At 49.0% G+C, this 13,252-nt stretch overlaps 1 protein-coding gene across 5 annotated transcripts in view; it reads left to right on the forward strand.

The window, feature by feature from the left end:
- INPP4A (inositol polyphosphate-4-phosphatase type I A) overlaps positions 1 to 13,252 on the forward strand; it is a 1,119,411-nt gene that overhangs the window by 863,518 nt on the left and 242,641 nt on the right. For 3 of the 5 annotated variants that reach the window (XM_086934219.1, XM_086934221.1, XM_086934223.1), the window contains one exon: positions 280 to 312. The exons of the other annotated variants lie outside the window; for them this stretch is intronic. In XM_086934219.1, the coding sequence (XP_086790345.1) occupies positions 280 to 312 (33 nt within the window). The remainder of the gene's footprint in view (positions 1 to 279; positions 313 to 13,252) is intronic. 5 annotated transcript variants of the gene reach the window in all.

The following is a 13,252-nucleotide window of genomic DNA, read 5'->3' on the forward strand; positions in this document are numbered from 1 at the left end:
TCTCGGACAGCACATTTATCATAGATCACACATGCTGCGCCCCAAAAGAATAACTCCACGATCATTTCATAATATCTGATATACCCTATATAATGATTTTATAGTGCATGCTATCCATGCTTTGAAGAGCCATATGTGACAGCAATTGAAAATATCTTGCGTTGCACTCTCCTGTAATATTGCTTTGTTTTATAATTGCGCTAAGCATTTGACTTGCTTGTTTATTTTATCTATGTTGCTGCTACTTAATCATGCATGTTGCACCTCATTTTTGTGCAGATTTCAGCAACGCTGCTGAGGAGCCAACCCCAGGTAGGTGCCTTTTTCATTCATTGCTTCTGCTCTGGAACATGCAGGTTGCATTGCTAATTTATGTTTAATATTTTCTGCCAAATTATTTCCCCTAAAAAATGCATCATCAACTCTCAACATTTATTATATAATTTTATCTTATAAGACTGTGTTACACCCTTCTGGCTTTTTAGTTGCTCACAGGGAACATTTGTATCATGTGTATGATATTAAAATTGCTATACTTGGGTAAAATCAAATAAAACAATAATTACAAAGAAATTAGCATGTGAATGGGGTGTGATCTAAACTCAATTTTTGCCCACTATCCCGCATAAACATTTGTGTGCCAAGAGGCAGACTAGCATACTGTATTGCAGTCATCAGACCTGGTGTTAGACAGGATTGTTTGATTTGAATAACATTTTACTTTTTATAGGCTTAGTTATTGGGGCTTCCAGCCACCCTCTTTATTCACTGGTCTCTTGTTCTGTCAGTCCCACTTTTGTTCCTCCACCGTAGCATGTAGCATGAGGCACAGGGTTAGCACTTTTGAACCATTGCCTTACCTGACTGTGAGTGATGGGATTTTGTTCTTGCAAAGTATTCACTTATGCAAAAAAACATAGCCCCTTCAGTGTCACTTGCACGTAATTCCTTGTTTTCCTACATTCTGAGTTTCTTTAGTCTGTAAACTTGCAATAGGTCAATGGTCTAGTTTACATGTTCCAGCTGGGTATTAGTTGTTCCAAGGCTTTTGGATATCTCTCTGAGTTCCTTTTTGTATGCCCTGTACCAAGAGAACATTATCCGTACCAGTTCCTCTTGGACGTATCCTGCTCTTGAGCACCAAATTCCTGTCTGTGATTTCTGTATTCCTGCTCAGAGTTACTCTTCACGTTCACCATTTCCAGTGTCTTCAGAGCTGTTGCAAGCATGGGCTCCAATCCTTGGCTTCTTCTCTAACCATTTACTAGTTTCTGCATTGTGGTTTCCATTCTGGCTTTTTGTCTCATTTCCAAGTTGATCCATTATTTTTTCTTCCAGTACCATTTAAAGTATGACACCCTGGTTTCTTTCCCATTTCAGTCATGTATCGAAAACGGCGAACACTCTTCGCAACGATGTGATCACTTCGCGGGGACATCACAACGCAATTAGGACATCGCAATAACGTTTACATCGTAAGGCATACCAACGTAAGCCAGAACAATGCAACTTTACGATGTAAACATTAATGCTATGATTACATTGGGTAATCCCCATTACTCTTAGTCCTACTCGTCCTCGACCCAGTCATCACTCATGAGGTATTCAGCAGACAGGAAACAAAACAGGAAACACTTTTAAGCTCCAACCCCCCCCCCCCTCCCCCTCCCCTCCTGCCAGGTGCTATGTCATACCCAACCACCATAAGCACATCCTGACACACCAAGCAACAAAGGCCTGGACAGGGAGGGAGGGTGGGAAGTATGACTGGGTCGAGGACGAGTAGTGGGGATTACCCAAAGTAATCATAGCATTACCTCTACGTCCCTCGTCCTCGACCCAGTCATCACTCATGAGGCATACCAAAGCAACGCCCAACCAGGCCTTTGGCAACCCAAACACAGCAAAACACAGATCAGACACAAAGTAGTGCAGCAAGTGAAAGTTTAATAAAACACACAGAATCAGAGCGGGGGGAAACCTCCACAGCCTGCAACACCCCACGACCAAAATTGGTCCAGTCAGAAAGGGCACAATTCAACTGGTAGTGTCTAAATGTAGACTCGGAGGCCCAAGTCCCAGCCCGACAGATCTCATCAAGGGACGCACCATGATAAGCAGCCCAAGAGGCAGACACGCCTCGAGTGGAACGCGCCTGAACACCCACTGGACAAGGCAAACCAGCACCAAGATAAGCAAGAGTGATGACAGCCTTAATCCAGCGACCCAAAGTAAGCCTGGAAGCAGCCTTACCCTTACCAGCCAAACCAAAGGTCACAAAGAGGGAGTCAGAGGAGCGAAACCCCTCAGACCTAGCCACATAAATAGACAAGGCGCGCTTCAGGTCCAAGGAATGAAGCAAGAGCTCAGAAAGAGAAGAACGAGAAGGACACAAAGAAGGAAGAACCAGCTCCTGAGAAGAATGAAAACGAGCTCCTGAGAAGAATGAAAACGAGAGCGGACTTTGGGGACAAACCCAGGATCCAAAGAGAGCACCACAGCGTCATCCAGAAAACGCAAAAACAGGGGAGAACAATGCAAGGCTGTAAGTTCCCCCAGCCGTCTCGCAGAAGTAATAGCCACTAGAAAAGCCACTTTGTAGGACAGGAACTTAAGGTCCACAGACTCCAAAGGTTCAAAAGGGATGGACTGCAAAACACCCAACACCAAGAAAAGATCCCAAGGGGGCACCAGGGAACGTACAGAAGGCGAAGAGAGAGAGAAGCTTCGAAAGAGGCGAGAAACCAACAAGCCATCCGAAGGTAGAAAAGAAACCGGATCCAAGAAGGCACGGATAGCAGCCCATTGGCCCCGCAAGGTAGACAAAGCAAAACGCTTCTGAAAGCCATCCAGAAAAAACTGAAGAACAGAAGAGGTAGGAGACAGACCAGAGGGGGAACACCACCCCGAAAAAGAAGACCAGTGCTTCGAATAGGAAGCCACGGTAGACTGCCTACGAGAGGCCTGCATCACAGAAATAATGTGGTCGGGCAGACCACTGACTCCAAGAGACAACCGTTCAACCTCTAGACCGCCACGGTGAGGAGAACCAGAAGGGGGGACGGGGACCTCAAAAGAGAGGGGTAGCGGGGCAGAGCCCAAGGAGGGCCCACTGCTAGGACCAGCAACAGAGGAAACCAAGACCTCCTCGGCCAGTGTGGAAGAACAGCCACCACCTGAGCCCCCTCCCGCTGGACCTTCAGCAAAAAGGCATGAATCAGAGGAAAGGGAGGAAAGGCATATAGAAGCCAAGGAGGCCACAGGGGAGGCAAGGCATCCACCCCTCGGGCGCCCACCTCCGGAGATCTGGAGCAGAACAGGGGAACCAGGGCATTGGACCGGGAGGCAAACAGATCCACATCCAGAGTCCCGAACCTCAGGCAAAAACCGAAAGGTCCGGGGAGCCAGACACAGGGACAGAGACGAAGGAAACCTCTGGCTCAATGAATCCGCCACCACGTTGTCCACACCCCGAATGTGCTGAGCAGACAGGGCCAGAAGATGTTGCTTTGCCCAAGCTGAAATGGAACAAGCCTCCAAATTCAGGGATGAACTGCGGGTCCCCCCTTGGTGATTGATATAGGCCACAGTCACTGTGTTGTCCGATCTCACCAGGACATGGCAACCCTTCAGATGAAGATGGAAAAAGCGGAGCGCCCTCTCCACGACAGACAACTCCCTCCAGTTGGACGACCTGCGCGACTCCGACGGGCGCCAACAAGCCTGCACCGCCCAATGATCCAGAGTCGCACCCCAGCCTGAAGCGCTGGCATCCGTGATCACAACCAGAGGAGGGGGCAGATGGATACACATTTCCATGGAAAGGTGGGAAGAATCCAGCCACCACTGGAGAGCAGCTACAATGTCCAGAGACACAGGCACAGGAACAACATAGTCCAAGACAGGAAAGGGAACCCACCTCTGCACAGGCCACAGCAGAGGGCGCAGATGAACCCTGGCCCAGGGTACGGTGAAAACAGACGCAGCCATGTAACCCTGAACTTCCAGCCACAGCAGGAGGGGAGCCGAAGCCTGTGACAACAACTTCCTCAGCAACGACTGAAGGCAACAAATCTGGGCGTCCGGCAGGAACACTTTGTCCATTACAGAATCGAACACGGCTCCGATGAAGGTCCTCCAGGTGGCAGGCTCTAGGTGGCATTTTGGCAAGTTGATCAAGAACCCGTGTTCCCTGAGCGTAGTCATGGTCAAGAGAAGGTGGCGAGACATGCCCTCCAGAGATGGAGCCTGAACCATCCAGTCGTCCAGATATGGGAACACTGACACCCCCAGGAGATGGAGATATGCCACCAAGGGAGTAACCAACTTGGTGAACATCCTGGAGGCGGACCGAAGACCAAAAGGAAGGAAGCAGAACTGCCAGTGCTGACCCTCCAGGCAGAAGCGCAGGTAACGCTGATCGCTCACAGCCACAGGGACGTGAAAATACGCGTCCTGGAGATCGAGAGTGGAGAACACCCATCCGGACTGGATCAGTGGAATCACCTTCTGGACAGTTTCCATTTTGAACAGGATCTTCTTCACGAACAAGTTCAGACCCCGAAGGTTGATGACCACCCAGAAACCTCCCGTGATCTTCGGCACTACAAAGATGGAGTATACGCCCATCCCCAGCTCCTTCTCCGGAACAGGGACAATCACAAGCTTGCTGACCAAAAGATGAACCCCTTCCAACAAGTCCAGACGACGGGAGGCATCCCGAGGAGATGGGGTCACCACCACCCCGAAGTGGGGGGGGGAACAGGAACTCCATCTGGTAACCTTGAGACAAAACATCCAGCACCCATCTGTCGGAGGTCGTCAAGCGCCAAGCCGGAAGGAACATGCGAAGCCTCCCACCAACCACAGGTGGACCACCATCGAGAACGACCCCCTGGACGGCATAGTCAGGAACGCTGCGGGCCAGACCCAGCACCCTGCTGGGATTTCTTCTGAAACTTCAGTGGAAAAGACTGGCCAGTGCCACGCTGATTCCTGAAGGATGACTGTGGAAACCTGGAAGGCTGGTGGAAAGACCTGGCACCTGAGAAGGAGGAACCCCCACGGGCGGAAGGTCATGAAAAGACAAAGAATGCTTGCGTTCTTTAAAGACCTTATGCAGCTTCTCCTCCAGAGAGTCACCAGACAGACGGGTATCAGTGAAAGGCAGCCTCAAAGCCATGAAACCTTGGGCCGCCTCCATCTTCCAATCCCGCAGCAACAGGTTCCGGCGGGCAGCAATAGAGGAACCACAGGACATCGCAGAAGCCCTCACAGAATCAAAAGCGATGTCCGACAGGAATTCTGCCTGGCGTTCCATGGACTCCAGTAATTCCGGACAACTGCCACCCTCCTGCATCATAGAAAACAGGGACTTGAAATCGGTCAGCAAAGACTGGGCAACATGGGCCCCATAAATACCAGAACGAATAGCCAGGTGAGAGGCAGCATAAGACTTCTTCAGAGCTGAATCCACCTTCTAATCCACACCGTTCTTCAGAATGTTATCATCCGCCATGGAAGGACGACCCACAAGACTGGCCACAACGGAGTCCACAGGAATGGAATCAGGCAACGAGTCCGCCATATCCAACAAAGGATAAAGCTTGGACATAAACCTGGGCAAAGCAATATGATCTGGGTCCTTCCACTCCTTCAGCAGGACATCAGACACAAAAGGATGCACCGGCAGAGAAGAGGCAACTGGCTTCCTAAATTGCGGCAAGAGAGTATCCTGAGAGGTGCTGGGCATAGAATCATCAGAAACCCCATGTTAACCTGCACATGGGACATGACGTCAGGCAAGAGGTCCCTGGAAATGTACTTGCCCTGAAGCTCAACAGCAGCAAGAGAAGACTCATCAGACTCATAAGAGGAGGAAATATCTGAGTAAAAGGTAGCAGCACCAGAAAGACCAACAGCAGCCTTCTTGTTTGCCTTAAGATCAGAAAGAGTCTCCAGAATAAGGCGCTTAATCCTATCATCATCCTTCCTGGCATGCTTCACAGGAGGAGCGGAGTCCCCACAGGACCCAGGGTGCTTGCCCATAACTAACTCACACTGGTTCAAAGCAGCAGTAGCAAAGAAGCAGGAATACTACAACCGGACCCCCCCCCCCCCTCAGAGGACATTTAAATAGGGCACACCCAACCAATTAGCCCCCCAGGGAGAAAGAATTGCAGAGGCCGACAAGAGTACAAAAAACGACCAATCCCCTACACGTTAAACATCCCAAGAGGCAAGTCCCGGCCCCTGCCAATCACCAACGAGGCCGAAAACGAAACACAATGAGGATGGGCGGGACCAAAGCGAAACCGTGGCCAAACAGCCAGCGCGGGCCGCAAAAACATCCCACCACCAAAAATCACCTCCAAAGACAGGCGCGCCCGGAGCCCACCCGGGGTCCCGTCTATTAACATGCAGCCCTCGCCGTGAAGCTGCACAGCGGAAGCGCGAGCAAGCCCAAGACGCCAGCAATCACAGACGAGCTGACACCCGGGCCCCCACACCTCAGCAAGGCATGGCTGAGAGTGACACACTCGCCGAAGAGGGGGAGAATCAGGGAGAAGCGCGCCCAAGAGACGGCCCAGCGCTACCGCCCCACACTCCTACCTGTACTCCGCCGCGCAGCAGTACCAGAATCAGGACACCGCCTCCAATCTGCCCTGCACGATAAAAAACCGGGCAGGAAGACCCACGAAGCCAAGCAGCGCAGGTCTCCTGAGCCCAGGAGGAGACAGGGAAGCCCAGCAGCCCCACTCCAAGGAATCCACGCCGGTCCACGGGAGCCTCCCAGAGCCCAGCAGAGGAGGATCCACAGGACAAATGAAGCAGGTAAGTGCCCGGCACTCACCCCAGCGCCTTCCATCGAGTAAACCACTGACAGGAAACAAAACAGGATGTGCTTCTGGTAGTTAGGTATGATATTGCACCTATTAGGCGGGGGTGGAGCCTAAAAGCGTTTCCTGTTTTTTTTCCTGTTTGTGGAATTCCTCATGAGTTATGACTGGGTCGAGGACGAGGGACGTAGAGGTAATGCGATGTTATAATAGCATTGTTATTATTGTAAAATTGTAAGCATTGCTGCGATGTTATAATAGCATTGCTTGCTACGGGAAAACTGGGAAACCGGCACAAAAAGTCATGACGCGATGTTATAAGACGCGATGTTATAATAGCATTGTTGTTATTGTAAAATTGTACGTATTGCTGCGATGTTATAATAGCATTGTTTGATACGGGGAAAACTGGGAAACAGGCACAAAAGTCATGACGCGATGTTATAATAGCATTGTTATTATTGTAAAATTGTAAGCATTGCTGCCATGTGGTAATACCATTGCTTGCTACGTGGCACAAAAGTCATGACGCGATGGAGAACTGGCACAAAAGTCACGACGCGATGTTATAATAGAATTGTTATTATCATTAAATTATAAGCATTGCTCCGATGTTATAATAGCATTGCTTGATACGCGGCACAAAAGTCCTGATGACGCGATGTTATAATAGCATTGCTATGATTGTAAAATTGCAAGCATTGCTGCGATCTTATAATGATTCAGAAAAGGGGGTGGTGATGAACAGAGTGTCTGAATTAAGCAGACCACTCTTACCCAGTCCAAAGATCAGGGCTTGATCCATCACTGTTTTTTAGCTCACTGCACCATCCCAGCTCAGAACCTGGCTACATGCAAATTAGTCTGTCCCTGGCCCAGTGCATCATGGGAACAGGGCAGACCAAACTACCAAGCCAATTCTTTTATAATAGCATTGCTTGCTACGCGGCACAAAAGTCATGACGCGATGTTATAATAGCATTGTTATAACCGACACAAAAGTCATGACACGTTGTTATAATAGCATTGTTATAATTGTAAAATTGTAAGCATTGCTGCGATGTTATAATAGCATTACTTGCTACGGGGAAACTGGAAAACTGGCACAAAAGTCATGACGCGTTGTTATTATTGTAAGGTGCCACAGACAGCACATTATTGTAAAGTTGCACAGACGGGAAAACAGACAGCGGGAAAACAGACAGCGCATTATTGTAAGGTGGCACAGACAGCACAGACGGGAAAACAGACAGCAAAAATTATACACTGACGCAATGAAAACTTGCAGCACAGACAGGAAAACTGATAGAAATGTAAGCATTGCTTTGTATTCGGCACATGTGGGATGTTATGATACTATGATACACGAACGCATTGAAAACTGGCAGCACAGACGGGATAACTGGTAGAATTTTAAGCATTGCTTGGTATTCAGCACAAGTGGGATGTTATTATTGCAAAGAACGCGTTGTTATGACGTGCGATTTGGCGGTCTGCGATGTTATGTACTTGCCAATAGGAAACAACGTGCGATGTGAAAATTTCCGATGTTGTGGTCTTTGCGATGTATTATACGTGTGGTAAAAGCACGCAATGGAATGGTGTAGGATGTATGAAGATACATCCATCGAAAACACTCCATTTGTTGAGTCCAGATTCTATGGAATCTTTGCTGTCTTAGTGGGGTTTTTTTTCAATCTCAGCCTACCATTATATTGAGTGCACCAGTCTCTAAAATCTTATCACAGCTTTCACTTTGTTGTATGAGTATTGTTAAGAGCAGTGTGCTGCTGTTAGTCTGAGGTGATTTCACTAAGGCACTGATGACTTTTTAAGTACATCCATCACTGTGGTCAAATCATATTATTGTGTTCCTTGCTTGTTGCCTGTTCTGCTTTTTTCTTTCTCTGCTTATACCCAGCTTTTGCCCTCTGTGTTTCCTACCTTCTGACTTTTATCTCTCTCAACATTACCTTCTGAACCCCCTGTTTCTACATTCACTCACTTCAGGACCAAGTTCTGCTGGCACCTTAGATGACATTCCGTTTTTGGGGTTTGGGCTTCGCTGAATCGTCAGATATTTGAGGATTGGGCACAAGTAGACTGCAGTGATCTAAGCCATGTGGTCTCTTACTTTCACAGACTTCAGCATCCAGTAATTTTGTTCTTTTCAGTCCAAGTGGAAGCATATCCTGGTAATTGGGGCTGAACCAAATGTATGATATTGGCTGAGTAGAGGTTGTCATTTACCAGGGGTCTCTGCATGATGCTATCTGATAGGGACTTGAAGCTGCATGTTCCTTACCGTAGAATACTCCCTAGGTGTCAGACTAGATCTAGAAACTTTTTGAGCAGTACCTCTGCAAACCAGTATGTGGCGTCATTCGGCGACGAAAGTAATGTGCCTGATGCCTATATAGGTGCCACGCCAGCGCACTGCAATCAGGTCAGATGCATCCAGCACAGTTCTGGTGACAGCTAATCCAGTCATCTTTTAACTGACCTTTCTCAACATTTTGTCGTTTTTTTTAGTCTTGTCTCCAAATGTGCTTAGGATGTCCTCCAATAAACCTGTGGGTTTAAGCTATGTGGCTCCTGTTGCAGACTGATGTCTGTGACAGACCCCCATCTGGTCTGTCTTAGGTGTTTGGAGCCAAACCACAACTCCAAGACTTGTGAGGACTTCTGTGCCATAAACTCCAAGGTGCTGAGGGAACGCTCCTTGAAGCCAACCCCCTAAATGAGGTCGAAGACAACTGGTACAAGGAACTGGCAGGTGCCAGTGGTCTGGACACCTCCCTGGACATTGGTCTGGTCTCTCGCAGTGTGGCTATGGAGGAAGGATCCTCATTTGCTGTGGTGTGAGGATGGAGGCTGAGATACTGGACCACATACTCCCCTCGGTGGTAGTCAAGATGAACGTCTTTGCAGAGGTGCTTCAGCCGAGAGTCACCCCTACAGAAACTCGCCTACCTTTTATAAAGTCCTCACTGATGTCCTGCTCTGGCCTCTTCCCGACACCATCGCCCATCTCCTTTGGACCCAGATTTTCTCACCCAGCACCCCACCCCGGAGAGTCTGGGTGTCGAGGCCTCCACATCCAAAGTCAACTGTGGCACATTCCCGACCACTCCACCAGTGAGGGAATTCAAGAGGATGGACACCTTTGTTAAGAGGATGTTCTTCTTTGCCAGCCTCGCACTGCTGTCGGTAAACACTGGATGCCTTCTGCGCCGATATGCCCACCCAATTGGGATTTGGTTGTTCACATATGGCCTATGGTCTCGGAGGAGCCCCCAGCCATACTAACACAGTCTTGCTGATGGCAGAGAACCAGCTACCTTCACTATGAGTTGCAAACTGTAAATGAGCAATTCTCTAGGAAGAGCGATCGTGTCGTCAGTGGCACTTGGATCCCACGCTTGGTTGAGACTGACTGGCTTTTCAGGGGATGACCAGGCTTCCCTCATGGACATGTCCTTCGATGGCACTTGCCTCTTCAGCGACAAGGCAGATGAAGGGCAGGGCCTTGTGCTTTTCCATGGCCTCAAGCCAACCCTAATCTGGCTTTTGTCCCTCCCATGTCAAGGTAGGGGCTACCAATCACTTCCATTCCCTCCCAGCCACTAAGGCCAACAGGCTCTCCAGTCTTTTTGTTGCCACGGACATGGTTCACAAGCTTCGTGGGACACACCACCAGAGGTCTACCCAATCTGCCACCCCGCAGCTACAGCCTCAAAACCAATTTAGTTTGCCCTCTTACCATCAAGGGCACTTAGTGGGAGACAGGATCAGACATCACCTGCCCAGCCAGCAGTCCATAACATCAGGAAAGCAGGTAGTTCCCGTTGTTCAGCAGAGTTACTCCATCCTTTTCCTGGAAACCCCACCCCATTGGCACCATCCCCAGACCAGCTAACTGCAGACCATTTCTTTCTGCTCCATCAGGAAGTTCTGACTCTTTTGGCCAAAAAAGGCATCAAGAGGGTACTGGCAGTTAAAGCAGGTCATGGTTGCTGTTCTCGCGACTTTCTGCTGCCTAAGACGACGGAGGCCTTTACCCTATTATAGACCTGCACCTTCTCAATTTCTCCCTGAAGAATGAGAAATTCAAGATGCTCATGTTAGCTCAAGTTCGGCCTGCCCTAGACTATGAAGATGCAATGGTAGTATGGGACTAGCAGGATGCCTACTTCTACTTTCTAGTTCTGCCTGCCCTCAAGCATTACCTGCAGTTTACAGTGGGCCATGAGCCTTATCAGTTTTCCGTACCCCCTTTTGGCCTTATCAGCAACCCTTGGTTCTTCACCAAGTGATGGCAGTGGTTACAGCTCACCTGCAAAAGGTTAGGGGTTCCAGTCTTTCCCTACCACAACAATTGGCTGTTGAAGGCAGAGTCGCCTCAGGCAGTTGTCGCCCACCTCCAGACTATGGTGGGACTTCACCATTCTCTGGGATTCACTGTAAACGTGCCGAAGTCACACCTGACTCACTCTCAGATGCTGTCTTTCCTAAGGTTGGTCTTGATACAGTGCAGATTTAGGACTGTCTTCCAGATCTGTAAGTCCAGAATATTCAGGCTATGATTCTGATGTTTCAGTCACTACTCTGGATTTCGGTGAGACTGACTCTGAGGCTGCTAGGCTTCATGGCCTCCTGCATCCTGCTAGTAATGCATGCCCATGTGCATATGCAGGCTCTGCAGTGGGACCTGAAGTCCCAGTGGGCACAGCATCTGGGGGATATCTCCATCCTGGTCCAGATATTGAAGTGAACTACAAAGGACCTGCAGTGGTGGCTCATGGACTGCGATTGGGTGAGCCGCAGACATCATGCCCTTCCCCATCCAGAACTGACTGCGGTAACTCCTGAGTTGGGGCAGCCATTAGGGAGAGGTGGCGATTAGAGGCCTCTGGTCTCCGGCAGAGTCTCCTTTCCACATCAGCCTGTTGGAGTTCAGAGCAGTTTGCATGGCATTGAAACCCTTTCTTTCTTCTATCAAGGGTTAGCTGCTTCAGGTGTTTATGGACAACACCACCGCCATGAGGTATTTCAACAAGCAGGGCGGGTAGGGTTGTGGACCTTGTGGCAAGAGTCCCTGTGCTTCTGGACATAGCTGGAATATCAGGGCATTTTCCTGAAGGTTCAACATATGGCAGGCTCCCTGAATGCTGGAGCTGACAAAATCAGGGGTCGATGCCTAGCGGATCACAAATTGCATCTCCATCTCAAGGTGGTGCAGGGTCTTTTCAAAGATTGAGGCGGAATTTGGTTAAAGCTTTTTGCCACCGCAGAGAATGTGCAATTTCAGCACTTCTGTGTGCTGGAGTTTCCAAGGCAGCTCTCGGCTGTAGACGTCTTGAATCTGAAGTGGAGCTCAGGCCTTCTGTCGGCCTTTCCACCAGTACCACTCCTGCCCAGTGTTCTCAGAAAGATCACGAACGACCAGGCCTAAGTCATTCTTATGGCTCCAGATTTGGCACGGAGAGTATGATATTCTAAACTCATGAGCATCAGTTCTTCGGTCAGGTTGCCGCTTCTGGATGATCTACGGGAGACGGCCTTTACAACGAGGGCGTTTCACCGCAGGCTTTACAATGAAAGTCGTTTCAACGACTTGTGCTGGATTGCGCTGTAAGCTAAGGAATAGTATGGTTTACTATTCCAACTCCTTCCCTACTGTACCTAGACTGGTGTTGGAATAGTAAATCGTACTATTTCTAAGTCCAGCGCCCTCCAGCGCAAGTTGTTGAAACGACTTGCATTGTAAAACCTGCGTTGTAAAATACCGCAATCAACCCGAGCGCGTAGTAACATCATACATTCTGGTCTACTGTTGCAGCAACAGGTCAGGGCCTTTCACCCACTTGTGCATGCTCTATCTTCATGCATGGAGATTGAGCGGCGGCAGTTAACAGTTTTTTACCTCCCTCCAGAAGTCTGTGATATCATTCTAGCAGCCAGGCATCCCTCAACCAAGACAGTATATCCCTGCCATTGCTAAAGATGTGTGGCTTAGTGTGTTTCCAAAAACGTTGACCCTCTTTCAGAACCCTTATCTGAGGTTTTGTTGTTGGATCTATTGTTTGCCTGGCAATACTTTGCTCTGTGTTAAAGGGTAGCTTTCAGCCATTTAGGCATTCTTGCGGTTGCCAGATCAAACCTTCCTGGTCAAGTCACCTGCTGTGACTCGTTTTCCAAATGGACTACAGCAAAGGTTCCCTCTGAAACCCTTCACCATACCCCAATGCGACCTGAAACTTGTTCTAACCTTCCTGATGTGCTGGCCTTTGAGCCCAAGCACAATTTTCCTGTACACCTGTTTACTATAAAAACAGCCTTTCTAGTGGCTGTTACATCAGCCAGGATGGTTAGTGAACTGCAAGCACTTTCTGTGCAATCTCCTTACACCA

Source organism: Lissotriton vulgaris, chromosome 8 (assembly GCF_964263255.1).
Source record: "Lissotriton vulgaris chromosome 8, aLisVul1.2, whole genome shotgun sequence".
NCBI lineage: Eukaryota > Metazoa > Chordata > Amphibia > Caudata > Salamandridae > Lissotriton > Lissotriton vulgaris.